This window comes from Aquila chrysaetos, chromosome 13 (assembly GCF_900496995.4).
Source record: "Aquila chrysaetos chrysaetos chromosome 13, bAquChr1.4, whole genome shotgun sequence".
NCBI lineage: Eukaryota > Metazoa > Chordata > Aves > Accipitriformes > Accipitridae > Aquila > Aquila chrysaetos.
The window spans coordinates 5,523,438-5,551,218 of record NC_044016.1 but is presented as its reverse complement, the minus strand read 5'-3'; the positions used below and the strand labels follow the sequence as shown (position 1 = coordinate 5,551,218).

At 40.9% G+C, this 27,781-nt stretch overlaps 1 protein-coding gene across 1 annotated transcript in view; it reads left to right on the top strand.

Moving 5' to 3' along the window:
• XDH (xanthine dehydrogenase) overlaps positions 1 to 27,781 on the top strand; it is a 53,849-nt gene that overhangs the window by 5,403 nt on the left and 20,665 nt on the right. Inside the window, exons 2-21 of the mRNA XM_030035179.2 lie at positions 1,684 to 1,741; positions 4,188 to 4,284; positions 5,511 to 5,619; positions 6,716 to 6,842; positions 7,657 to 7,718; positions 9,022 to 9,090; positions 9,903 to 9,971; positions 10,423 to 10,509; positions 11,817 to 11,958; positions 12,758 to 12,850; positions 13,644 to 13,795; positions 14,736 to 14,829; positions 15,672 to 15,781; positions 19,549 to 19,733; positions 20,260 to 20,434; positions 20,933 to 21,022; positions 21,689 to 21,858; positions 24,419 to 24,542; positions 24,954 to 25,073; positions 26,635 to 26,731. Coding sequence (XP_029891039.1) covers positions 1,684 to 1,741; positions 4,188 to 4,284; positions 5,511 to 5,619; positions 6,716 to 6,842; positions 7,657 to 7,718; positions 9,022 to 9,090; positions 9,903 to 9,971; positions 10,423 to 10,509; positions 11,817 to 11,958; positions 12,758 to 12,850; positions 13,644 to 13,795; positions 14,736 to 14,829; positions 15,672 to 15,781; positions 19,549 to 19,733; positions 20,260 to 20,434; positions 20,933 to 21,022; positions 21,689 to 21,858; positions 24,419 to 24,542; positions 24,954 to 25,073; positions 26,635 to 26,731 — 2,230 coding nt within the window. The remainder of the gene's footprint in view (positions 1 to 1,683; positions 1,742 to 4,187; positions 4,285 to 5,510; positions 5,620 to 6,715; positions 6,843 to 7,656; positions 7,719 to 9,021; positions 9,091 to 9,902; positions 9,972 to 10,422; positions 10,510 to 11,816; positions 11,959 to 12,757; positions 12,851 to 13,643; positions 13,796 to 14,735; positions 14,830 to 15,671; positions 15,782 to 19,548; positions 19,734 to 20,259; positions 20,435 to 20,932; positions 21,023 to 21,688; positions 21,859 to 24,418; positions 24,543 to 24,953; positions 25,074 to 26,634; positions 26,732 to 27,781) is intronic.

Genomic DNA, 27,781 nt, shown 5'->3' with positions numbered 1-27,781 from the left:
ACTTCCTGAGACATTTTCTTTGATCTAAGCATAGAATAAGCTCAATAGTATTTAACCATCTGGAAAACTATTCTGAAGCTTTTTGTCTGTGCCTGGCTATCTTGGAAGCTGCTTCAGAAGGGTTTGCAATGGCCATTGGCACAGCCCTGAGGAAGAAACTCAGCTTGACAGTGAGGGTATGAGTTGCTGGGAAAGGGTCTTTGCCTGTGAAATGGCTGTGAAAGGCCTTTTGCCCACAGGACACTTGGAGTCATAGGCATTTTTTGAATTATCTGCTCACGTCTGTTTACAAAACTACAGCAGAGAGATATATGAGCTTACTCTGAACCAACTGGTCATGAGTGTGCCAGTGTATGCTCTTACTTGTTTCTATGCATCCAGAAGGTGAGGGAACAGGAGCACTCTGCTCTGAATAGCTTATGAATAGGAGTGCTGCATGATTTACAGTAAGACATCCCCAAACTAGAAGAATGAACTCTGTTTCCTTGTAGATTATCCCCAATGCAGGAACGAGATGCATAAAAAATGACCAGTTGTGTTTTGCAGCAGCAACTTTATCAGGTGGTTCTAAAAACATGGACTCAAATAGGAGGTGTGAACCTTGTCTTTTTAGAATAACCTTGTCACATGTCAAAGGCATAAAATTGAAGCAGTACAGAGGTTGTGAAGGTTTCTTATCAGTAAGAAAAAAGGCTTACACAAATGACCTCTGTTTCAATTTGCCCTTCAAACCGGGAGTGATTAATTTAAATAAACTGTAACTATCGTACTTAGAACTTGCACAATGTAAGAGCCAAGAACACATGATTACGTTCTGGCACGCAGTGCATTTGGAAAAGTTTCTTGACACTCTATTAATAACAGAAAAAGGGGAAGACAAGCTCTGCTGCCATTTGGAGGCAAGGGCAGAACTTTGGTTTCTGACCATCAGGCAGAGGTTGAAGTCAAATCTAATTTTATGTCTAATAGATAACCGCTAATAGTGTTGTTCACTAGTAGGAAGGAGCTGACTCAAAATGTGCAGAGAAAATTTCTCCTTGGCTGGAATTTCACATTCCTACGTTTAGGATGGCTACTAATGTAATATTGATTTAATGTTAGCAGGGAAGAAAGAGAAACTTCAGGACGATTGGTACTTGCTGTCTGTCCTGCAGCACCTGTATTGGTCATGTTAGGGTTTCCACTGTAGTTTATTTTTTCTCTGCAAAGTCTATTACTGATGCTGTTTCTGTCATTCTGTTTATCTGCTCATTTTCTTTGTATCTTCTAATAGTAAGAAGGAGAAGGGACAGAGGTTAGTTATGCATGGTCAATAAAGATGAGATGCAATTTGGGGAGATGTCAGGAATTCAAAACTCAAGTGCAAACCACTGTTCTTCCTCTCTCTGCTCACTGCTAATTCTGTTTGCCATTTTTGATGAAGTTTTTTAAGATTTGCCTGTGTGCCATGGCTGAAAAGCTCTGATGTATGTAACGCATATACTTTTCTCTGTCACAATAAATTCAAGGAAATGTTGCCTCTGGATACATGACCAACATTGCTGAACCTAGTAAGGGAAGTTAATCAGTGGTTCTGCTCCCTGCTTTGGAAAAGAAGTTGCAGAAAGACCAAACTTTCTCTTTCCAACTAACATATCTGTGTTGTAAAGCATTCTGTGTAACAGTACCTTTCCCTTCTTGCAGGTGGTGGAAAAAGATGTGGACCCAGAAACAACTCTGCTAACCTATCTACGAAGAAAATGTATCCAGTGTCAGAAGAAACTGCAGAAGGCTTTAAATGCCTACAGCATTTCATAATTGTTTACTGTTCTGCCTGTCACTTGAGTGCTAGGCAGAGCTTGTGCACAGAGTATAAGAGGGAGTGCTTTGCATGGTGTGATATTTCTTGGCAGAGATTACAGCTGGTATTCCAAGCTTAAACAATAGCAAATTTTAAATAATATACTTTAAATAAACTTTAAATAATTTATTAATAATTTAAAGGGAAAACTCTCAGAATTGCTAGGAAATAGAATATGATGGAAAGAAAGCAAAATTGAGATGACAATAAAATTGAAGGAAATTTAGGTTTGTTGCACACAAATTGTAAAGAATTTTCTGGCAAAAACGTTACAGCCACTGGAGCTGCTTGCCTTATCATCCAATAATTTGGATTTTACCGGATAGTTAATATCCAATAACTTGATTATCCTGTGGCCTGTTTATCAGATGACCCAGGGATACAAACTCAGAGGCAGGGGTTCCCACCACATACTGTGGGCATGTTTACATGAGCAGATGCAAGCAGTCACGTTTCAATCCTGTTAGAAACTAGTCAACACATGAGTCAGATTAGCTTCAGGAGCTGGGTAGTTATTACTGTGATGACCAGGCTGGCTATACTAGGTCTGGTTCAGTAGGTAGTGTCATTCCGTGTTTTCTGAGTTTTTGTCTGACCAGCTGGGTGTGTACATATGCCAAACTGTTCACATCTGTGTTGGTGTATTCCTTAAAAAGAATCATGCATACTTACGTCACCATGCTGCCATGTTCTATTTGACTGGGATCTGAAAGAAGTGCGGGGATATAAATCACACTCCTCTTTGGGGTTTCCAGCAGAACTATCAACAGCCTTATTTTGTCTGACTGTACCTTGGGTAGATAAGGTTCAAGAGGAAGAATAAGTGGCATGACTCTTCTGCCTGTCTGCACTTACTCATGCTAGACCTTTTGTGTCTAAGCTTGTTAATATCTAATGCAAATAGCTTTGTAAAGACATAATCAGAGCTCTTTGAAACCTTCTGATCTTCTAACGGAACATTCTGGTAAACTTATTTTGTAGATGTCTGGTTAGGGTCAGACAAATACTTTGAGAAACATGTTTTATCAAGCCAGATTAACACTGTCATCAAGAGAAACATTGGATGGCATAGAAAAATTGTATTTCTGCTGAAGCAGGCACATGATTGTATGAAAAGTAGACACAGTGGTTAGGGACATGGTTTAGTGGTGCACTTGGCAGTGTTAGGTTTATGGTTGGACGCGATGATCTTAAAGGTCTTTTCCCATGTAAATGATTCTATGATTTCTACGTTTCTATGAAAACAGTTCCAGAATCTTTGCAGTGAAGGCAAAGATGATTTTAATTCCCTATATCATGATGCCTGTTGCTTTTACACAGGCCTAATAGGCCTTTTCCACGGGCTTAGTATCTCAGCACAGGCATGTGTTCATTGCCAATGAAAGCAGCTGTTCTTTTCCCACCAAAAGTCTCTCATCATTGGCCAACCTCTTCACAATAAGTAACAGTGTCTAAATACTTTCTAATGAATGAAGGAACCCAAAGCAGAAGTGACTTGAGGAATTCTCTCCTCAAATCCCTTTGCAGAACATTTGAGGTAATGCCTGATTGTAAAGTACAGACATGAGCTCTGCAGCCTGTGGAATAATCTACTTAGGCCAGTCCATGCACTTTGTGAGTTCCCAAGTGTCTGTGCAGTGGTTCTGTGCACCTCTCTGCTAGTTCTGGCTCTCAGTGTCTCCCTCCTGTGGTTTTATGAGAACCAGGTTACTGGGGAGTGTGCTTGGCTGGTTTTGTGCCTAGCAATGGAGAAGTCATCATAAATGGGGCCAAAAGAGAAGCTAGAGTAGCCAGACCATAACTCTTGAGATGCAGATAGTTTGTGAGCAGTTCGAGTGCAGCTCCCGTGTCAGTGCTAAATTGTGTGACTTGTAGCACTGCATGACTGCCCTGCCTGGGTGCCTTCTAGGTGGTACGAATCACCAGGTGTAGGATGAAGTCAACCACCACTGGTGAGAGGTGCTGAAGGAGATGTCACCATGCATCTCAGGGGTATGGCTGCATGCCTGAACAGCTCCAGCTCAGCAATTACCGAGTGCTTTGTCTCCCTAATGTAATATCCTTTTCTGAGTCTAATGGAAAGTGGGAACTATTGAAGTTCAGAAATTTTTTGTTTATTCTAAGAGTCTGTTGGAATGTGAACTGCCTGCTTATTAGGGTTTTGGGTGTTGATCTCAAAGCTCACATGCCAGCATTTGAAACTTTGCTTATGTTATATTATGTTATTAAGCAGAAAAAATGAGTACTTGGTTTCCAGCAAGAACTTGTTGCTAAGCCTTGATTGACAACTGTTTGAGCAGGCTTCTGCCAACACTCTTCATGTTTTCCTTGATTCCTGTTCTCTCAGTGGGCCTATGTGGAACCAAACTAGGCTGTGGAGAAGGTGGATGTGGTGCTTGCACTGTTATGATATCCAAGTATGATCCCTTCCGGAAGAAAATCCTGTATCCTTTGCAATCTGAACTCTTCAACAGAGAAATGAAATGGGGACAGATCCAGGTTCTTGACATTCCAGATGTGGCACTACTTAAAAAAAAAAAAAAGTTATATAATGTATGTTTCTGCCAAAACATAATTTTTCACTTTCAGAACATTAACTCAGAAGGCTAAGACAAGAAGGTATCTTTTCCTACAGCATTGCACAGTGCTGATAGGGAACTAATTCATTGTGCCCTGAAATATCTTCACTGACTCTAGCACACAGGCTATCTGCCTCTTCCCAATTCAGAAAACCTTTATGTTCCTTTCTTGCGATGTAATATAACTTTTTGCTGTGATGACACAAATGATGATTACTGTGATAAAATCTTTATTGCTATTGTATTACTACAATAATCTGGTTTCTGTATGCCAGCAGATACTTTTTCTCTACTTCTATTGTAACCTTCAGAATGACTCTTATTTTCTGAGACATAAACTTTCCTCCTGCTCTCTCTTTAATTAATTGAAGACTGAAGCAATGGAATCAAACAAAAAGGGGAACAGAGAGAGAAGATGAGGCAGAGGGACAGGCCCCAGTTTATTTTTACTGTGAGGAATGGAAAGCACTGAAATCTTGGATGTATTTGGAATAATGCTTGGAGATACTTTAACTTGGGTTCATCTAACTTAGTGGTTCTGCTAAATAACCTGGCCTTGAATAGGATATCTTTAGGGTCATTATTCTGTCTTGATAGAAATGAAATAAAGTAGCTAGTTCCTATAAGAATTTTGGCAATGTTATTCTATATTACCTTCAGCCTGGACTTTTTCCTCATGTGTACCATCTAGAAATGGTTTCCTAGGTAAAAGGCCAAGAACTCCATGCTCTTAGGTAACTTTGCAAGTGGGCTAGGCCAGCTGTATAACATCTTGGTATTTGTAGTCTGCCCCTATAAATTACTTACATGGGTTCTATGGCTTAACACGGAATGAGGATGTTTAAAGTTGTTATTTCTAGGTCAAATCCTATGCTGCATACTCAGTTTAAACTTCAAGTGAAGTTGATGAGAACTTTGGCTGAGTAGATGTTGTAGGATTTGGCTTGTAACTAATACCTATAATGACATCTATTTAAGTTCTCCTATTGTGTCCACTACTACAGTTTCTGAGTACTCTTCAGTCCTCCTGTTCCCTTTTTCCTTTGTTGAGCAGCACTGTCAAATGAAATGACCTTAATTTATTATTTTAGCCACCATACTGCCAATGCTTGCCTCTTCCCTCTCTGTGCCCTGCATCATGTAGCTGTAACTACTGTTGAAGGCATAGGAAACACGAAATCCAGGCTGCACCCAGCCCAGGTAAGCTATTAATATTGGTAACTTAAAACCCCTCTATCCGTGTTTTCTTCTTATGTTAATTAATTCCATTCCAGGGTGTTGGAACCTCCATCATAATGTTAAAGCTGGGAGTTTGACTTTCCACATGAGTAGTCTTTACTTGCAGGAGTGGCTAAGTGATGAAATAAAATTCCTGGGTCAATGCTGCAGCTCCGTTATGCCCTAACAAGTTAACTGGTGCTATCCTGGCTGAATTGCTAATGCTTTTGTTCTAGGGCTGTGTGGCTGTATCTGGTCCACATTCTGGACCAAATCCCAGGAACTGGGAAGACTGATGTTGTGGTGAAAGCCTATATAATGACTTGGAGCCAGGAAATTTGAGTTAGGTTTTGGCTCTCTATGGCCTTCCATGAATGACCTTGGTTTCTCATCCTGCATAGTTAGGAACCTTCCCTGCAGTGGTGCAGTAAGGTTTGGGTCAGCAATGTTTCTGGAGCCCCAAAATATTCTTGGTGGGGAGGAGTGACAGCAGTGTGAAACCTGCTCTTCTAGCAAGGTGTTATAACTCACTTTTTATGGAAACAGACTTGTCTCACCTTCGTCAGAGATACTGCTCCTTTAAGGGAAACTATGATTCACCTCGGTTTGTACAGCGGGTAGGACTTGTGCCAATATCTATCTAAGACAGTAAACAACAAAGTGAAAAATAAGTTAGACACGCATGAATGGATGGCAGCTAGTTTGACCTTTGTTTGCTTCTTTTCCCTATGTCCCCTGAAGATTCTAATAGCTAAGCTTTGAAATTCAAACTCGGGTCTATACAGGTAGCCCCAACCTTTCTAGCATGGCAAGTCTAAAGAACTGATCTCATTGGAGGCTTCTAGTCGCCTTCAGTTACACTGGGAGTTCAAAGCCTAGATGCAAACTTTTCAGAGTGTTCTCTTCTTTGAAGTCTGCTTCACAGGTTAATTGACCATCTCATCAGAGAACATCTGATGATGGTCTTAGCTCCTCTGGTGAGATTGGTTATTTTTTTGACAGAGATGTTACAGAAACAAGCACAACAATGAACTCACCTTGATATTATGAACTGATGGTTGTTGTTACTTTTTCTCAGGAGAGAATAGCAAAAAGTCATGGGTCCCAATGTGGCTTTTGCACTCCAGGCATTGTCATGTCCATGTATACATTGCTTCGGAACAAACCTGAGCCCCAAATGGAGGACATAGAAGATGCTTTCCAAGGTAATACTCATATCCCTGCAGAGATGCAATCTGCTCTGCTTTCATTACATCTGCTTCACCAAATGGGATGGAGGTGCACCTCTGTTTAATGTATTTCGTTACAGATAGCCTATTGTTATGAGGTTAAGAACTAACTTTTCCACAAGGAGACTGGCCAGGTGCTATGAAGTGAACAAAAATGGTCTCATTGTCCTGAAGCAGGGGCAAGTGGCTTCAGTCTTGGATTAGGACCCCACTAAACTTAACAGAGAACAAAAGGTGGCCTGTCCCTGGGGGGCTTATAAAAGCATCCACATCTCCTTGTTTATTCATTGCTGTCACAAGAGCCTGCAGAGGTGGCAGGGAGCATCTGGGCCAGCCAACCTCAGGGACCAAGACAGCAATATACATGATGGAGTGGGGCAGAATCCAACTGTCTAAATCATCTGAGAGGCTGCTGTTATTGCTGAGGTTATTACTGTTACCATGCTTCTGGCAGTGATCTGAGAGGAAATCAGATGCAGGAGAAAGCAACCTGTTTGTGACTCAGAAGACTGGATAGTTGGTATGCTGATTAGACGTACACAATTGAGGTAAATGAATACTGAATAAGGCAGATTGAATTTTTTCTAAATTAATTTCAATTTGAAATTTCAACAAAAAGGGATAGTAGGATTGTTGCAAGAATACTAATGAAATTTTCCTCCTCCCAGTTTTTTCATTAGCTTTATCTAGATTTGACAAGCTTTTGTGAGAAACAATAACATGTTCTAAAAGAACAGAAGTTCTCAGCCAAATGACACTAAATCTTTATTCTTTTGCTCTGGCAATGCAGGGAACTTGTGTCGGTGTACAGGGTACAGACCCATTCTGGAAGGATACAGGACATTTGCTAAAGTAAGTGGATTCAGATAATGTTTAAAAAAATCTGTAAGGCTGGCTGTCTTTCTGTTACTAAAATACACCATGAGATGAAATGGAGAGGAAGGAAATATTCATGCTACAACAACCCAGCTCCAACTCTTGACCCCTTTGTATGTGCTTTAGGTATTCAAAAAGCGTGTAGACGAGGTACTCCATAACATGGTTTAGTGGGCATGGATGAAGGTTGGACTCGATGACCTTGAAGGTCTTTTCCAACCTAAATGATTCTATGATTCTATACGGTCATCTTCCTGCTACCATGCCGGAAGATGATCTTGGAGGTGTGGTAGACAGTTCCACCGAAGCATCAGCTCAGTGCTCACTGGCAGTCAAAACAACACTTCAAGGCATAGAGAGCAAAACAGAAAACACTGCCATGCCACTTCTGCATCATGGTTTATCCTACACTTGAATACTCTGGGCAGTTCTGGTCCTCTCATCTCTAACAGGGTATAGCAGAATAGGAAAAGATTTAGAGAAGTGGAATAAGGATCACATATGTGGTAATCTGGCTTCCATACAAGGAAGCACTGAGTAGGCTGGGATGCTTCAGCCTGGAACAAAGATGTCAGGGAGGGGAAGGGGATCTACATAGCCCATGTGGTGGTTTGTGTTGACCTCTGATAGAGACCTGCAAAATTGTGACTGGCAGGTAGAATGTGGACAGGCATTGGCTGCTTGCTGCCTCTTCCAATACAAGAGCAAGATGTCAAGAAATGGAACTAGTAGGAGTCAGGTGGAAAACAAAGGCAGATGGTCTGCCACGTACAAGGTAGCTGACCTGCAGAACTCACCAAAGGGTCTTGTGGGCACCAAAACTTACACAGGCTTCAGGGGTGACTGAGCAGGTACTGGGATGGAGAGGTACTGAGAGTTACTAAAGAGGCAGAAACCACACTGGGCTAAGGTAGTCCTGTAAGCTGAATGCAATTGGATGCTGGTAGAGTACTAGGTTTTCTATGTGCTTGTCCCTTTTACTCTTCTCTGGGTATCTCCTCACAGCTGCATCTGGACCAGAGATACCAGCTGAATGGTCAGAGTAGTTCTAAACCAGAACAAGAGGTTTATCAGTAGACTGGACATGACCTAGCCATCACACTGCAGGATACTGCCTTCCAATTGGCAAGGGAAACACCTACTTGTCTGGCACCTTCCATCTCCCATTTCTGATTTGGGTATAATAATTGTGGGATCAATTTCTCTGAAAAGGGAATCAAGCCTACTTAATTTCCTTGGAATCTGCACATTTTTCTCAGAATAGTTTTTGTCCCCACAGGACTTGAACTGCTGTGGCAGAGTAGCCAATGGCACTGGATGTTGTCGTAGTGAGAGGGAAAATAGCATGGTAAGCTGAATTTTAACAAACATAACCTCAATTTGCAATATGGTATTAGAGTTTTGATGTATTAGTAACCTCTCTGGCTCTACTCTGGAGCAGTTATTCAGAGCCCTCTGAGCTGGTTTGAATATCTGTCTCTTGGAAAACACTGTGCTTGCATATGTCCTACTTAGCATGACTAGCCATCATGACACAGGTTTTACAATAGCGATCTAGATATGTTCCTTCTGAATCTGTGAGGTGCAACAGTTTTGTGAAATAGCATGGTGACAACTGTCAGCAATGTGTTACCAGCTTCTGGTACACTGAAGCGATCCATCTTTCTGTGAAAACAGATCTAAAACCCAGTTAATTCCCCAGTATGATCTTTCCCAAACTTTGCAGTCCAATAATGAATGAAGTAATTTAATCACCATTCCAATAAATTGTACAATTGGAACCTTTTGGAACATCTGGAGGAAAAAAGTTAATCACATTTTATGTACCAGTTGAGGTACAAACAATGGAAGGATGAAAACAAGGAATTAGAGCATAAGGTAGTGTGAGTATAAAATGAATTTAGGAAAGAAAGAATATAATGAAATTCTTTGCCAGGAAATTCCAGTGGATTCTTTGTTAGGAAGCATTCAGTGTTGCATGGAATACTCCAGCAATTAAGACTGCTCGGAGTTCTTTCGTCAAAGTAGTTTATTAATCAAAAAAGTTACTGCAAATTTCTGTGATCCAGGGATTGGTAAAAGGGGAGGAATATATCCTGTAAAAGTTGGAATGTTCTGACTTTCTGTAGAATAGCTGAAGCATGCTTGTTTCTTTTTCAGAATGGGGGCTGCTGTGGAGGTAAAACCAATGGTCCAGATTGTTGCATGAATGGAAAAGAAGACAATGTGGTAAGGTGCCTCTCAACTATTAGTTTTTTCTGTTTCTGATGTTTTGAAGTCTTAGCTCTGGCTTGTTCTGTGCCAAAGCCCAATGCTTTTAATTTAGCTGTATTTATGCAAACCAGTTTAGACTAACTTATATTTTATGCTGGTGTCTACCTCAGAAAAGGTACCTTTGATGTAATTTAACATGCCAGTGTGAAAGTGATGTCACTTTTGATTGGCAAAAACCTGTTAGTGTGTTCAGGGTTCAGGTTTCTGACCAGCCATGCATTGTGATCAGAAAAATATGACTGAAGAATCTAAAACGATGGATCAGGTGACATCTTTTTGCTGTGTTTGCCATTCTTTGCTCCACGAAATAGTAATAGGGATTTGACTGGAAAGAGGAACGAGTTAAGATTGTATGTGAATAGCTTACTCCTCTGCTGCCCAGCCATTTGCATTTTCTCTGTCATAGACAATGATGTCCTCCAGCCTGTTCAATTCTTCTGAGTTCCAGCCATTGGACCCTACACAGGAGCCAATCTTCCCACCAGAGTTAATGGTAAGTTCATTCAAAAAGAAATAGTATGTGGTTTGTTGGTTTCATTGTTCTGCCCAGGGTTTGGGTGTCCGCAGTGTCTCTGCCCTGAGGAAACGGCAATGCAAAAGATGGCTGCTGATAAAAGCAGATGCATGGGCATGAATGCTTCCCTGTTTTATAAAAGGGAAGGCTTTTAAGCCAGGCTGTGTTAAAAGATATGCAGGCCAAGTGCCTGCCCCAGCTGGCTTTCCTCTCTGTTTCTCACCATACATGCCTGCTCTTGGGTTGCCTTCCTTTCCCGTCACTGCCTACCCAGGGGTGGAACAGTTGCTGACATCCAGATTTCAATTTACTAGGTCAGATGTGAACTTCTACATTAAATACAGCTGTATCTGAGCTAACAGGCCTGTGCTGCCTTTATAGTGTAGGAAGAGAAATAGGAACTATGTGATCTAGCTAAATATATGTTTCAACTAGATGGCTTCCTGAAAACACCAACTTCTCTCTACTCGGTGTAGCAAGAGTAGAAGTTGGCTGCTCACATTGACATCAAAAGTTAGGTGAGATTAGTTTCTCTCCACATTTCATTCCTGTCTTTTTCGGGGTAGTTTTCCCCTAAGCAAATGTGTCCCAGCCAGGAATCTAGTCCAGCACATGGCATGTTTACAGCTTCTTTCACATTTAACAAACAACTGAAATTCAGTCATTAGTTCTGCTGCTGCACCCAGACTAAATGTGTCATGAGCTACAGCATGAGTAGGTTCTTGTAGACCATAGCATAATATATATTTAGCTTGAGATAGGTCCCTTCTGTTTCTTCTCTAAGATGTTCTCCTGCCTAAGGGTTGATCTGATGTTGCTGAGAGGCAGCCATGTTAGTCTGTTTTCTTCAGTCACTGGATGAAGGAATTAAAAAGGGAACCAGAATCTGGCTTTACAGCTGGTAACTCAAATTCAGCAGTGCTAAAGACTGACATTTTTGCAGTGAGATGAGAATGGAAAACCCATTACTTCTAAGACAGCTGGAACCACTGGCATCTGCCAGAACTTTGGTCAGATGGAGCTTGCTGGCAGAGGTCTTGCTAGGGAGATGTGGCAGCAGGATGCACCTGGCAATACCAGGAAGGCAAAACTTTTGGCAGCATGAAAAAGACTCTAGTCACTGCTAGCAGAATGATGGGGGATGGCTTACTGCCAACTGTGTGGATATCACAGCCACTTGTCAGTAACTTGACTGAGATGGAGCCTGGCATAGGCATGGGCAGCATGTGAGCAGGGATTCTTGGCTTGATGTAGGGTCTGAGCTCTATCTGAATTCACTTTTGCAGACTCAGAGTAACAAACAGCAGAAACAGCTGTGTTTCAAAGGTGAGCGTGTGATGTGGATCCAGCCTACAACTCTCAAGGAATTGGTGGCTCTCAAATCCCAGTATCCCAGTGCCAAGCTCGTTGTGGGGAACACAGAAGTGGGTAAGAGGAAGAGCTGATGCTCGTTATGAGCAGTCAGAAAACCTCCCACAGAGTATTCTATGAGAACAGTGCAAATGTAAACCTCCTTCATGCTGTTGCTGTTAAATAGCTGTTTAATCTTCAGGTTGTATGTAGGAACAAATTTTCTTCTCAGGTAGAGCAATCTCACAGTGAATGTTTTCCCTGTTCTTTGCTGTGTCAGGCAAAAAAAAAAAATGCTTATTTAGACCTCTGAGCTTTTGTGCTAGTTTTGTGGAATTTTGAGAAGAGGAGAGTGGCACAGTGTAAAGTGTCCTTATAATCAAACGAATTCAGTTGTGAAACCTGTGTTTTGAAAGATTTTTCAGTGAGTAAACCCTCAAGAGTTGAAATCTTACTGTTTTTTCCCCCCAAATATATTCTTCTGCAAATGTTAGTGCTGAGGAAGAGAGTTCAGACATATTTAGTAATTCTGTTATCCTGAGCAACTGGTTCAGGAGATAATCCCCAAACTTTGTATGGTTCGTTGTATACATTGTTCTTTCCTGAAGGATTATGTACAACAATAGTCAGGTTACACAAGTACTAAACAGTGTATTTAAGGTTATTGTAAGCCTAGAAAAGAGTCTCTAAAACTTCCCTACATGAATTCTGGTATTAGTGGAAAACAGCTTTTAGACTAAGTGACCTTATGTAATCTGTGTAACAGATGGTCAATTAACTGACTCTTTATTAGGCCTACTGCCATTTCATTGGGAAATGGCTAACTTAGGCTCTCTGTCACCTGTGTGTAACTGAAGGAGTCTTACTTTTTCTTAAGGTATTGAGATGAGGTTAAAGAACATGTTGTATCCAGTGATAATAGCACCAGCATGGATCTCTGAAATGAACGCTGTTCAGCACACTGAAACAGGTGAGCAAAAAAGAGGCAGAATGCTTGTGAAGTGAGTGGGGACTCCATGAAATAATAAAGAAGATATGAAGGAAAATCCCCAGATTAAAAACTGCTTTATGTATGCATTAATGCCACTCCCATGCAGGGAATCAACTGAGTGATATGTAAAAATCATTTGAGAATCAAAGAGGGCTTTCACTAGAAGATATATTGGACATTTTATCTGCTTGGTGCATGGTGTTTTACGTCTATTAACTGGGTTAATAATGGGTTTCAATGGGCAGTCTTTTTATTTAGAAAGATTTTAAAATTAGTAACTGGGGGAAAGATGTTGGATTTGACAGTCTAAGTGACTAAGTGAAGTATTGCATTTATCTTCGTGGTAGAAACAGATCAACCTTACAAATAGTTAGATCTAATTAGGACAATGTGCTGCATGTGGCCCAATGCCTGGTAGCATGTTTAAGGTGTGGAAACTGTAGAGGGGTTGGAGTTCACGTCTCAAAGGACAAACTAATACCTATAGGAGGGCAATATCATTCATAATACACTGAGGCAAAAGGGCAGTGGGTTACTGTCATGTGAGAGGCAATACCACTATGAGCTGTGATTTAAAGGTGAATTTTGTTCCGAGGATCTGATGTTTACATGCAGTCCATACAAAATAGTCTACTGTGACTGAAAGTCTTCTCTAAACCCTGCTGTCTAATTAAACTCAGTAGCATCTAAGCTTTGTAGACACAGTTATAACCGTCCTCCTGTACCTTGATGTCTGGGAGAACAACAGTTCTTTTCATTTGTTTGTTTACAGGGGTCACCTTCGGCGCTGCCTGTACCCTCAGCTCAGTAGAGGAGGTGCTGAGAAAAGCGGTGGCAGAGCTTCCTCCTTACAAAACAGAGGTCTTCCAGGCTGTCCTTGAACAGCTGCGGTGGTTTGCAGGGCCACAGATTAGGAACGTTGCTGTAAGTGACTCAGGAGCATCAGGGACTGGAATTGAAAGCTCAGACTGAGGAGCTGGCGGCCCTTATCCAATGTTGGTGTGCCTTGTGCTTCTCACACAAGTACATTTGCAAACCTAGGCAAAGAGGCAGGTACACATAAACCAGCCCCAGGAACTGATAGTGACATGGGTCTCAGCTGGTGTCTGTGCTACACTGGTATCACAGATTTAGCAAGCAAGGGAAATATGGCAGTTGTCCAGGTCTTCCATTGCTGTTATCAATATAAGTGGGGGAAACTGTAGTGAGATTTGACTAATTTAGCAAAAATGTATTTAGAGTGCTTCAAAGAAGCAGGTGTGTAGATTTTTGCCAGCACAACTATGGTAGTCATAGTGTTAATGCATCAGATCTGGCTAATTTTTCTCTAGTTTTAAAGGGAAAGAGAATTTGGGTTCAGTGTGTTCAAACTCCATATACTAAAAGAAAAAAATGTCAAGCAAGTAGATGAATCAACCTACCAAACAGAAAATTTTGTTCCACAAGATACTGTGCCATACATTTGTATTGCAGCCAAAAACTTGGTTTCTTGGATGTTACTGAAAAGATGCTCTATACTTTCAGGGATCTTCCCTTACTTGCAGCTACAGTGATTGAATTTTGGCATTGTTGGGCATACGTGGTTTGAACATAAGGTAGTTTTGATGCATTACCAAAGACTGTTCCTAAAACTGTTTCAGGCAAACATTAGTATTGACTGGGACAGCAATGGATTTCATGGCTTTTATGTCTTCCCTCTTCATTAAAGGCCTACAATTGCTGAGTGAGCAAAAAAGAATTTATCAAAGCAAACTCAAGCAGAGCTAACCTCTAGTGCATGGTGTATGGACAAATGCAGGATTACAAGATGCTATGGCTGTATCTTCAGTTTTTTTAGTATTTGATGCGTATATTATCACTCCAGGCTCTTGGTGGGAACATAATGACAGCAAGCCCAATTTCTGACTTAAATCCTGTGTTAATGGCAAGTGGAAGCAAACTGACTCTGGTGTCAAATGGTAAGTTACTTACATTTCCCTGTGGCACTGAGGGCAGTGGGATAGTCAACAGTCCTCTGCAACGGATTGTTAGGCCAGGTCAGAACTTGAAAGTGGAAGTTAGCATTATGTAAAACAGGCTTACTGTGAGTCTTCAGGGGTTTTGCCCTTTTTGAGGCTGAAGTCCTAAGGCTAGGTCTAAGGTTGGCTTCCTAAAGAATTTTGAGCTTCTGTGCCAGAATGAATTTCTGGTGCTGTATATGTACTTACAGACACGTCCTTGTGAAGAGCTGGTTGAAGATGCCTGTTCATGAAAAATAATAGGCATGAAATTGTTTCTGTCACTATCAGACTTTGATCCTTGTGGATTTTTCAGATACAGATTGAAACGTGTTTTGTTTTTTTCTATGAAGAAAGCCAAATGTCTCAATTTGTATTTGCTCTTAGGAAGAATTTTTTCGAAATACTAACCCTAAACGAAGTGGGCTGTCCGATCAGTGACTTTCTCTTGTACTGGTTTGTATGCAGGCTAAGGAAAGGGGAAAGAGGGAATTACATTGCGATGGTGGAAACTGGTTCACCTGGATGCTCTGCTTTAATTAGATAAAGAAGGAGGGAGGTCTCTTTGATCAGTTCCTGTGCAAATAAAACTTCATATGTAGGCAGAAGCTGTCATAGATTTCAGAAGGATCAACATAAATCTGAGAAAATCCTTCCTGATTTGGTGAAAGAGGGTGGAAAAATGAAAACTGATATCATGTCAAGAGTGATTTGTGTAGGTTGAAGGCTCTTTCACACATACTATTGTCATTCTTCATCTGAGTTATTCATTCATCTGCCATTGATCTCTCCTTGCTCTACAGAGGGCAAAAGGACTATCACCATGGATGAGAAGTTTTTCACCGGATACAGAAAGACAGTAGTTAAGCCTGAAGAAATACTTCTCTTTGTTGAAATACCCTACAGCAAGAAGGTAAGCTTGTAGGAAGAGACTTCGATGTCCATGGAGCTAAAATGCTGTTATTTGAGTGTTATTTTCAATGTTAGGCACTTTTTTCCTTGGAGACTGACCTCCAAATGCTTATGTAGTCCCAGGTGGACCAGGAAGCAAGTAAATTATTTGGTGAAAATCTAGCAACATACTCTTTTTGACAAGCAAGGGGGGCTGGGCTCTGTGATAAGGTATGGTAAGCCCAATAAGTTTTCTAGTGCAAGAAATATAAATTTCACTTTATTGTCTGGAGCTTTTTGAGTGCATTTGGTAATGATGAAAGGTGACAAAATGATGTTCCCAGAGGTTTAAGTTCTGTTTGCAAAATAGTACAGCAAAGATGCTAGCAGTTTCTGAAGTTAAGGTTCCCGAGGTTCCTGCTTAATTTCTGTGAATTGACATGGGAAAAATTGTGTATGGATAAGAGGGAAGTTCAGTTTCTGCATCCTTGCCTTGCAAGACTGAAACCATGAGGACTGATTATTAGGGCATTTTAGCAATGTAGACTTGCAACTTCAGATGAGCCTGCAAAACTTCCTTCAAATAGAACAATGAACACTTCTTTTCTGTAGCAGCATGAACCATAACTGATTCAGAATGTCTAAGAGGTAAAACTCTCTTTTTTCCCTTTAGGGCTGAGAGCATCAGACTGTAATTTTATGGCTGTGAAGGTATTTACCTTTTTAGGGCTTGAGGCTATAAGATGCAAGGATTCACCATGTAGCAACACATTTTCTTTAGAAATGGAAAACACTGATTTACTTGAAATGTCATCATATTATGGGATAGAACCAATAAATCCTTTGTCTATCCTTTCTAATTTTTGTATCTAACTATTAAGGGAACACAGCTATTTTGTTTATGGTGTTTTTCCATCTATTTCTGAGTGATTCTTCTTTGATCTTGTGATAATTGCAGGAAGCATTGCTTTTTGCCAAAATGAGAAACATGCTTGAGGTAGTCAGTGGAAAACACCATATTTCTCCATCCATATGACAGTCATATGGCAATTTCACAAAATGAACAAATGTTTACCAGTAGGGCAATGGCTTCATCCCTAAGTTATGTGCAGCTCATTGATCTGAAAAACTAAAACAACTTTTGAACTCTCTGCTTCATGGTTCCTTGGCTGTTCTTTGCTCACAAACATGAAGTCAGGGAGACTAAAGTTCTTCAGGGAATGTCTGAAGGTACTGGCATGTGGCAGGCAAAGTCTTCTGGAACTGATTTCCTCACAACTGTAAACAAGGCTATGTCAGCACACAGCTAGATCGAATTTTTTGGTTTATGTTTGTTTGGAACTGATGTTACCTCTTGCATTGATGTGACTTGTTGCAACAAGGGTAGGACTGGTCAAACAACAGAAAGAATTAGACTAAAGAAGTTTAGCAGTTTACATGACTCAGTCTTGCTGTAGGGGGACTGAGCTCAGGGTAGGCTTTATCACAGAGAGGCTGTTGAGGCAGAGGAGGTAACACCTTTTTCCCTGCTACTTTGTGTGTCAGATATTTAAGATATTCAGGGAATAAAGATTTTTGAGTCTATACTTGTAAGGAATTGCAGCTGAGCAAAGATAGTATTTAGAATAGGAAACTGCTCACTGGATTAAAGATAAAATATAAACAGATTCCAGAAAAGAAAACTGCTTAGCTTTTTGTATATAACAAGGCATTCCTAGAACAGGACATATGCTTTATTTAACAACCCTCTTTCTCTTCTGGACTGTAAAAACATTCCTTGTGTTCCAGCTAATGTTCACAAATGTTATGCACCACTTATTACTCACTTAGTGACCATCAGTTTTTCATGTCCTTTCCCTTGCATACATCTTTCTCTATCACATTTGTCACTATTACTTAATTTTTATGATAATAGTATCGTGTATCATATATACATTTACTGGTCTTCCAAAAGAAAAAGCCTGACAACGCAATGCCTATATATTTCTATCTTTGGAAAAAAAAAAAAGATCTAAACCTACTGTTTCCTCAGTATTACCATCATAGGCTCATAGTATCACAATTTTTGCCCTGCTAAGAGAGAGAAAGTGGTCATGATGTCTTACTTCATCCTTTAAATTAGTATCATCCAACCTTCATCCGTTATTGATCTCTATATTCCACGGTGGTGGACTGAAAAAATTTACATGGAAACATTGTTTATGCAGTTGTGAATATTGCCTATGAATCTTTTAGAGCTTGTGTTGAATCTTGTCCAGAAGGGGAGAGGGGAGATTAATCTAGGTCCCTAATATGCAGCCCTTAAGAGTAAGGGTTGCTTGGTTTTCCTATGAGAATAACTAGCACCTAGGAACTTTCACTATGATAGCTTAGAGGGGACATGCTCTAAATATCTGTTGTTTTATCAGGAGGTAGGGCAGACGTGGGCAACTGATGTGATGGTTACCTTACCTACACTCCTAGTGAGGAAAAATAGAGTGCCTTTTCTCCCACAGGACTCTGTACCGAGAAAACTAAGGTGTCTTGCGAGGAGTGAAGCAAATATTGCCTTTCTGTTGCAATCATGTTATTGGAAGTCTCTGAAGTGTGCAGTAAGAGAAGAGGCTGTTTTTTTACTCTTTGAAAGCTAATTGGTTTAACAAGCAGAGTGGCAGAATGTCCTCATTGGGAGGATGCTGTTGATGCTCCTTTGCTATTATCTGCTGGCTGCCCACTAATTAATTGAATTCAGGAAATGAAACACACCCTTCAGTTCTATCTCCAGTAACAAGTTCTCTATGTGCAAAAGGGGCCTCTTGTGAAACTGTTCTCATTGCCAACAGTAGAGGAACTGTTCTTTACAATAATGAAAGAATTGCTGTCCACTTCTGAGTAGAAATAATTAATGGAACAGACTGCTGTGCTGTGCAGAGTCACTTGGCTAACCTATTAGAGAAGAAACTTGGCAGAAAGCTCTCCAGAAGAGCCGTGCAAAGATATCGGATCTGGTTCCTCTCTTAGTCTGCAGGATGCCTGAACAGCAATTTGTCATAATCTGCAGGACAGGCAAGGGGAAAAACTGGCTGTACTGTGACTCCAGGGTGACACCATCGCTTGGTGTATACTGATAGAGTGTTAATCTCATATTTACTGCTACACTTCATAGGAGAGCTGCTGAGTTTTGTGAGTTGTAGTTGCTGGTACATTTGAAAGAATTTCATTGCTCTGTGGAAAGCAGCAGAGGATTCAAGATAGTTACTGAGAATTGTATTTGCAGTAACAGATTGATTGAAATTGTCTTATATTAATTAGTCTGGTCTCTTCTAGAGCTGTGAGACATTTGTGATTATTGATTTCAGTACTTGCAGAGTTCAAAGACTTTCAAAGGGAAGGGGTTTAGGATATGAGTTTTACTGATGAGGCTTTCAGCTTAGCAGCCTGGGGGAAAGAAAGAGCTGCTGAGGAACTGTATGTTTGTTTATGTACAAAAAAATCTGTCCTGGTTCTTCCTCTGAAGATATGGAAAAAATGTGACAGGTATGAGCAGATCTCTGTCAAAGCTCATTTCCCCCACAGTCCTAGGTTGGCTAATAGCCACTGATCTAACACATTAGAATTAATCGTTGAATCATGTGAAAATATACAGTGCTGCCTGAACAAACATGTCCTGCTTGGCCCTGCAAGATGAATCAACCAGATACAGTTCCCTGGCATAGCTCATCCATGTAGAGATAGGCTAACAGCTTGTCCATATTTATACTCCAAAGCATGCCAAAGTAGAGAATAAAGAAATATTTTCCTGTCTTCTAGGGAGAATACTTCTCAGCTTTCAAGCAGGCTTCTCGTCGGGAGGATGACATTGCTATTGTGACCTGTGGGATGAGAGTCCTGTTCCAAGATGGCACTAGCCGAGTGGAGGAGATAAAACTAAGCTATGGAGGAATGGCTCCTACAACGGTCATGGCGCTAAAAACTTGCCAGGAGCTCACTGGCAGGTAGGAATTTTTCTGTGATAGAAAGGCTGTCTAATGGAATAGTGCTGATTTTTACAGGAGCAGTTCAAATACCCTAAATCTTCTCCAATAGTACACAGGAGAAAGGTGAAGAAGTGTACCTACACTTCTTGCAGCTCCTTCTGTTTTGTGTGATGCCTTGCTTCCTCCAGTACTCCTTACCCTCAAAGATCCATGTCAGTGTCTCATTCAGAGAGCCATTTCCTTGCTAAATTTACTCATCTGTTGAAGTGGGCAGAAGCTAGACGTGGGCATGACCTACAAAACTGATTTTCTTTCAAACTGGACTGAGAAATCTGCACTCTTATCATTGAATAGCTTTTCCACGTCTTTAGAAAAGATGACGTGAGCCCAAGACAAGAGCAAAGCTGACACATATACTATGAACAGAGATAGAACAGGTGGCTGTTGCTTGAGAGCTTGTGGGGCTGTCATGTCAGAAAAGTTAGTCTGCCCCGGTGATATTTAGGGTGAGCAAGGGCTCTGTGTCACCTTTGTTCCCTTGCAGAGACTGGAATGAGAAGCTGCTGCAGAATGCCTGCCATTTACTGGCAGGTGAGATGGATCTGTCTCCTTCTGCGCCTGGTGGGATGGTGGATTTCCGACGCACGCTCACACTCAGCTTCTTCTTCAAGTTCTATCTGACGGTCCTTCAGAAACTGAGCAAAAACCACCATGGCACTGTGAGTGCTGCTAGGGAAGGCAGCTTTGGGGAAGGAGGACCTGTATGTGCTGTCTTGGTGGGGGAGGCATGGGGACCATTGGGTAAACCCATCTGGGCAGCTGCATTGTGGCAGGACACAGATTCAAGCAGAGTCGTACCTGATAACAAACTCCATTTTGCAATAGATGCCAGAGCTACTCTATTCCTTACCTGCATGACAGTGACTAGTGTATCTTCCCACTTGCTTCTTTGTAGCATCCCCGCCTTGCTGTAGAAGAATGCTTATCTGTGGGTTCGCAGGAGGATTCCTGTACTTCTCCCCTTTGTTGCATTACAACTGCTGTCATGGATCTGTGGCTATTCTTTGCACAGAGCCTGAGCCCTGTTTGCCTTTCACCCAGTAAAAGTTGAATAATCTTCACTAGAGGATGGAGAATGGAGAATATCCTGGGCTACTGGGGAATGTGAGAAAGGCACTGGCAAGGAAGATGATTGCTCTTTAATATCTCTCTGGCAGAACAATCTGTGTGAGCCTGTCCCCTCGAACTACATCAGTGCTACAGAGCTGTTTCACAAAGATCCTATTGCAAATGCCCAGCTCTTCCAAGTAAGTAGCAGTACCTGCATGATGTAGACCCAGGCTTTTCTGTAGCTCAAACTGTGCTTCTTATCTTGTTGTCTCCCTGAGTATGGGCAATACATGAACTCATGCAATGCCATTCCTGAGTCTTGTATTTGGGTCTCAGTCCCTTCCTTGCTTTAGAATACAATGTTCTTCTCTGTCATTGCCCAGGACTCTTCCTGGCGTGTACAGATTCATAAAAATTGCTGTGGGTAGCACTTTTCTCCTGCAGCCAGCTCCATATCCAAACTGAAATTGCCCTTCTGCTTTCCCCAGTTACAGCCTGCTTTTCTTTGCATCTCTCAGGCTTTAGATTCAGGATATATCTTCTTCCTTATTTCTCCATTAATGACCTGTTCTTTTCAGCTTTGAGAGTAGAAGCTAGCTTCAGAACTTGAATCTTTTATGAAAGCTGCCACATCAAACCCTTCTTTTCCATAGCAGTTTCAAAACCCGAATCCCTTTCATTTCATTCTCTGCAGTCCCCTCTGTGCAGCCACTCCATCTTGTTTACCTGCCTTTCCCAAAGGACTGAGCCCCCATCCCATTCCCCATCTCACTAGAAAGTCTCACAGTGCTTTTTGCTCTCCTGTCAATGCTTCTGTCCCCTGCAATCTAAGCAGTAGTAGTCAGTCATGTGTTTTACTCCAGGAAGTGCCCAGGGGGCAGGCAGTTGAAGATATGGTGGGCCGGCCTTTGATGCACGTTTCAGCAGCCAAACAAGCATGTGGAGAAGCTGTTTACTGTGATGACATCCCTCACTATGAGAATGAGCTGTATCTAACGCTGGTGACCAGCACCAAAGCCCACGCTAAGATCCTGTAAGTGTTGCTTCTGAGTTTCAGATGTTGGAAGCATCCAGTGCCTGGTGGCTTAGAAAGCATTGACCTGTCAAGTTGCAGGTGAGGGAAGGGTGTTTGCATTGGTGGGAACTCCAGTTCACTGCACGTTGTTACATGGAGGCGAGCTGTATATGTTACAGCTGCCTTGCAAGTCTGCGTCAGTGGGAATATGAGGGAATTAACACCACGCTCGGAGCTTTGCTAAAGCACAAAGCCCTCAGCCCTAAGCAACCTTCTTGCATGTCCCATCTCTTATACTCAAGTGTGCAGAATTAAAAAGGAGCAGGGTAGGAGAGAACCACAATGTCTGAGAAGATGTCGTTTTAATCACTAACCAGAGCATGCAGCTTGAACATGCTTTTTTCCTATCTGCCTAAAAATTTAGGTTGTAACATGCAGTTCTGCCACAGCACTGCTGCTGGTGAGTCAGCTGTGTGTGTACTGTCTTCTGGTTTTTGCCTTGCACAGTGCTTGCTTGCACTGGCTATGATCAAGCCCTCTGCATAACAGTCCTATGTGAGTTAGCTTCAGCTATTAGATGTAGACCTGTTTGTGCTTGGCTGTAGCAAGGTGTGTAGGTCGGTATTTGGAAGTGCAGCTGTCTCTGAAAACATCTTGTCCATGCAGGGCATGACTGATGCCTAATTTATAACAATAGTGACTAACCAACTCTAAAACACCTATCCTGGCAGGTAATGCCATCTACATTCTTATATGAGTTTTCCTGCTGTTATATTGTGGAACTCACTGCACCCCAGAATCCTTAATTGTGCTTACATTGTGGTGGCTCTGCAGGCACTCATCTGCCCTCACCTGCTTTGATGTGGAACACTGCGTTACATTGCCTCGTGTCATCCTCAATAGCCTTGCGATGTGCTGTTCATTCCTTAGGCAATACTTCTTGCCTATTTATGCTTCCTGTTCAGAGGTTTCCCGCAGTGGTCTAACATGGGACGGGCAGCATGGTGGTCATGGATAGACAGATGGAGTAATTGACTCCCAGGCTATGAAAGAAATTGCTCTGTCATCACAGTTAAATCTTAGGTGTTGCAACATGGTCACTGATGAGTGCTGCAAAAGCATAAGTACTGCTACTACTACCAGTGCAGATGGAGCAATAGAGAAAGCATCAGATCTATGCTTGCGACCACAATATGCAGTATTTTCTAAAGACTGCTGTACACATTCTCTTGCATTTGTGTTGCGCACTCACATTTCAAGCTGCGAGCCTGTATTTTTCTGTAGAGGAAGTAGTAGAATATTTAATCAGATGACAGAAGTATTGCAGCCTATGATTTCGTCGGTCAAAATACTGGCTCTGAAAACTTCCACTTCGCCCGAGTCAGATTTTGACCACCAAGTGTAAATTAGAAATTATCTGCCTCTGTATTTCTAACTAAGGGAAACTGTCAGGGGATTGTTTCTGAGGCATTAGTGCAGAAGCAAGGAAAAGTGAACTTTCCAAAGAAAAATAGTATTGTCTCCAGTTCCTGCTGTCTAAGAGTTCATGTGGGAAAGTTCATTCATACATTTAACGTCTTTTTTTAAAAAGTCTGTAGCTCACTGGGATGCATAAACAGCTACTTTCAGGCACAGTTTGTATCAGTGTTTCAGGAATCTAAACAAGCATGCTGAAAAATTGCAGCAATTTACAGAAGACAATAAATCATTCAGTTAGCAGAAACAAAGCCACAGCTTTTCTTTTCACAACAGTTCCCTTGCAAAGCAAGACAGTTACATAGCCAATGTACAAAATATTGCAAAAGGAGCTTGGAAGTCTTTTGCAATACATTTTTTATGAAATGCTCTATATAAAAATTAAATTATATTGTGCTTCTGTAGTCACTTTCTGTCCTGCTTGTCACTTAGTTTTAAATCTGTATATGATTCAAGCAGACAAGCATTTTGGTTACATATCTCTTTTGCTGATTACCAAAGAAAGCCTTTCATGAAGCTTTTTGTCTTTTGGAGTGCCATTTCTTTTGCATCCTTTTAAATAACCTGCAGCTTCCTTGTGACTGATATTCAACAACTTCTCCCTGACTCTCAGCCACATTTTTCTCTAGATGTGAACCCACAGTAGATGATATGTGTCTGCAGTAAAATTTCATGTTTATCAATGGACAGGAAGGAATCTTGCCTTCACAGAATCATGGCAGCTAAGAAGACAGTGGAGGCATACCATCACTAACACCAATCTGTCTTTCCTAAAGGTTATCAAGGGATCTTTAGTACATGTGGTGATTGGATCAAGTTCAGATATGTCTTAGGGAAAAGGTGTATGATACAGTATAGTCCAAAGCAGCACACTGGTGATCAGACTCACAGTCAGGATTCACCTTATCATATAGATCCCAAATGATTTTAGTCTAATATATTGCCCTTTCTGCCTTGGTTTCACACGGTATTCATGTGACAAACACCTTCTCTCGTACAGCCAGACTTCAGGGAATCAGGCCTGAAAATGTATTGGTATCTCATATGCACTGACAAAAAGAAAAATGAGAAATAATAACGCTGCCTTTCCTCCTTTCTTTAGTTCTATAGATGCATCTGAAGCCCAGAGTGTTCCTGGGTTTGTGTGTTTTGTCTCCGCCAAGGATGTTCCTGGCAGTAACATCACTGGCATCGCTAATGATGAAACTGTCTTTGCTGAGGATGTGGTACGTGGTTAAAAATAGCCTTTTTCAATCACACTGCTCAGGAGATAAGATTTCTCATATTGTCCAGTGAAGACCTCTACCTCATACAGAGATAAATCTAACTGCACTGGAGTCAATAGAAATCTTGGTCCCAAATTCAATAAGGCCTGAGTCCCTTTGTCCCATGCCCCTCTCTTCTGTGTTATCTGCACTATTCTCCTCTAAGCTGCAGACCACTGGGACAGACTCACTCGCTCAGTTACTGTCCAAAGTTGATTGTGATCATTTTCCCTTGACTGATTTTAAATAGACCAGTCTGAACAAACAGATGAAAAACTGCATGAAAGGAATAGATTAAGAGAATTATGATGAGCCTCTCAGTTACTGCATATATACACACCAAATGATGGTGGGTCCTAATCTTGCCTGTAGGTCACTTGTGTTGGTCATATCATCGGTGCAGCTCTTGCAGACACACAAGAACATTCCAGAAGAGCGGCTAAAGCTGTGAAGATTAAGTATGAAGAGCTCAAACCTATTGTCACAATTCAGGTAAGATGGCTCAGATCTGCTTCTGCAGTTAGCTTGGGACCCCCTGATGTGTAGTTAACTTCTATTGTCACATATGTGGTTATTTAGCCACATGTTTTGTTAGTCATTGTGGATGGAGCAGGATATGGATAGAAGGAATAATTTGTATATTTAAATATAAAGAGGACACACGTTTGTGGTACTGATTGGGAGTACATTAACTTGTTCTGTGTTATTTAAAGCTAAAACAAATAAACCAAACTCTGGTAGATATATTGTGCTCAGCACAAATTTGTTTAAATTAACAAGGTTACTGTCAGTTACATTCTTACCCACAGGCGCTTGCTTTCAATATTCTCTGGTATGACCCTGCTGGCTTCATTGGTATTCATTCTTCATTCGCTGATTTATAACACTCAACAATAGGGGGTGAAAATGTCTCTCCTAGCTCTGTCACTGCACTGCTTCTCTGAGATTTCTGTAGACTGCTTGTCTAGTTTCGAAGCTGATTAAATTAATTTTCAGTAGTTCATTCTCCACTGTGAACATTTCCACTGACTGTATGGACACAGCCGTTAAGTGGCTTTTCTCAAAGATGAATAAATTAATGTCAACAATTTGTGATAATTTCATGCTTTTTTTTTTAACTAGAAGGCTTGTTGACAAGATTTCCTTACATGACAGTAAAAGCAAATGATAGTATCTAATACAGCATTCACATCTAGAAATGAGAAAAAACTGTATGAAGCTATTCTTATTGGGGACAAATTAGAACCATGGGATTCTAATTAATTTTTTAATGGTAACTATTTCATACCATGTGTTTTGTAATGTGAATTGTATTCATGCAAATACAAAGAGCCTGTGCATTGTCTAGTACAGATATTGGTACTGTCATCTGTGGACAGAGGTTTTGATTTGTTTGTATGATTTGTGGGTTCACAAACAACGTGCGAGAACTTTTTCTTTTCTGAAGTTTCTAGCTGTTTATTCAATGAGGGAAGATGAGAGTGGAGCCAAAAATGTGCTGATTTTGTTGTTGTTGTTTGATCATTCTGTGATTTTTTTCCCATTATGGAAAGCTTCAGTTTTGGCAAAAGTGAAATGCGTTTGTAAAACTTCCCCAAGAAAGATTATTGTATATTAGGTCAGAAGTGAACTATTTCTGCAGAAGACCTCATCCCATCTGAGAGATTCAGTTTTCTCCTTCTGCCTCTTTTATTTTTCTGTTTTTTTTTTTTTTTTTTTTTTTTTCCTTTTTGCCCCTTCTGGGCCACAAACTATAGTCAACACAAGTTGTAAGTCAGCTCTGGTGGCTACAGTCCTTGAGGTTCTGGGTCCATAATGTAATATGGGTCACAAGGAGCAATCTAAGATTGTCCAATTATGGTGTTTATTGTGAAATTGCTGTGTTGCCAAAAATTATTTTGTACTGCTTTAAGTCAAGTCACTTGGCTATTACTGTAGTTAGTGTCTGATAAGTTCTTGTGCTTTTTATCTTGGATATTTCTCCTCCAGTCAGAGGAAGCTTTGTTTTCATTCTGCTTCCACAAAAATTTCGTTGTGTCATTATGTGTCCTAGGAAGCTATTGAGAAACGATCCTTTCTTAAGTCTATAAAGAGGATTAATAAGGGAGACGTGAAGAAAGGCTTTGAAGAATCTGATCACATTTTGGAAGGTGAGAATAAGCATTAATACTTCTTTTAAAATAGGATAGTTTGTGACAAAAGTCAAGCTATCAGCCTCCTTTTTATGCATATGATACTGAACTCATGAAAGGAAGGCTTGCGGGGCTAAATTAATTTCATATTAGGTTTCAACTAACTTTGTATACAAATAGCTTATGAAAGATTTAATTTCAGTTTCAAATGGACTTGGATGCTCCCAGCTGTGCCCCTGTAAATGTAAAACTTTCTTCCAATATAAGGACACATTATTCTCAAGCAAATATTCTATAAAGTGATTTTTTTTCCTGAAATGTATCCATATAGGAGCTCTTCCCTGTCCAGACATAGTCTGGTCTGAATCTTGTAGACAGTCACTTTCCTTTAACCTGGTATATGACTCTATCTTATGAAAATGGGACATATATGTATCTGAAAATCTGATCCACCAACACTGGTGGCTGTAGGTATCATGAAGAACATGGCACTGCCCTGTAACATTTTCTCAATGCTGATTGTTGGTCTGTCTTTGAGTATGGGTTTGTTTTGGTGTGCTGCTTGGTTTCATTCAGTTGAAGTCTTCCAAGCAGGTTGTAGAGACGTGGATAAACATAGCAGTTATCAACAATTGTTTAAAACCTCTATGAGTTAGGAGGGGAGGATGCCAGAGCTGTGAACTGGAATACTGTCAGACCCATGTCATTGCTTGGTGTATGTATCACCTATCAATAGCTCCTGAGAGGAAGAGTCTCAAACATCAGACCTTTGGAGAACTATGTATTTATGGATAAAAGGGTGTTGTATCCCTCTTACAGATCCGAGAGGGAAGTTAAATCAGTTACAGACACAAAGCCTGGTGTGAAGGGATTATTCTCGAAGATCACAGAGAAGCATGCCCCCCTTACTTCCCTGTGGGGGAAGGGGGGAGTTATTTAACTGAAACACCCGTTTCCAGGTCTGTCATTTGTTGTATTTTGGTATGCATTGCTGAGACTTTCCTCTGCAGTCAGCGATTGGTGCTGGCGCTTCAAAGGTGCCATAAGCTGTTGTTGAATGTTTCTTAT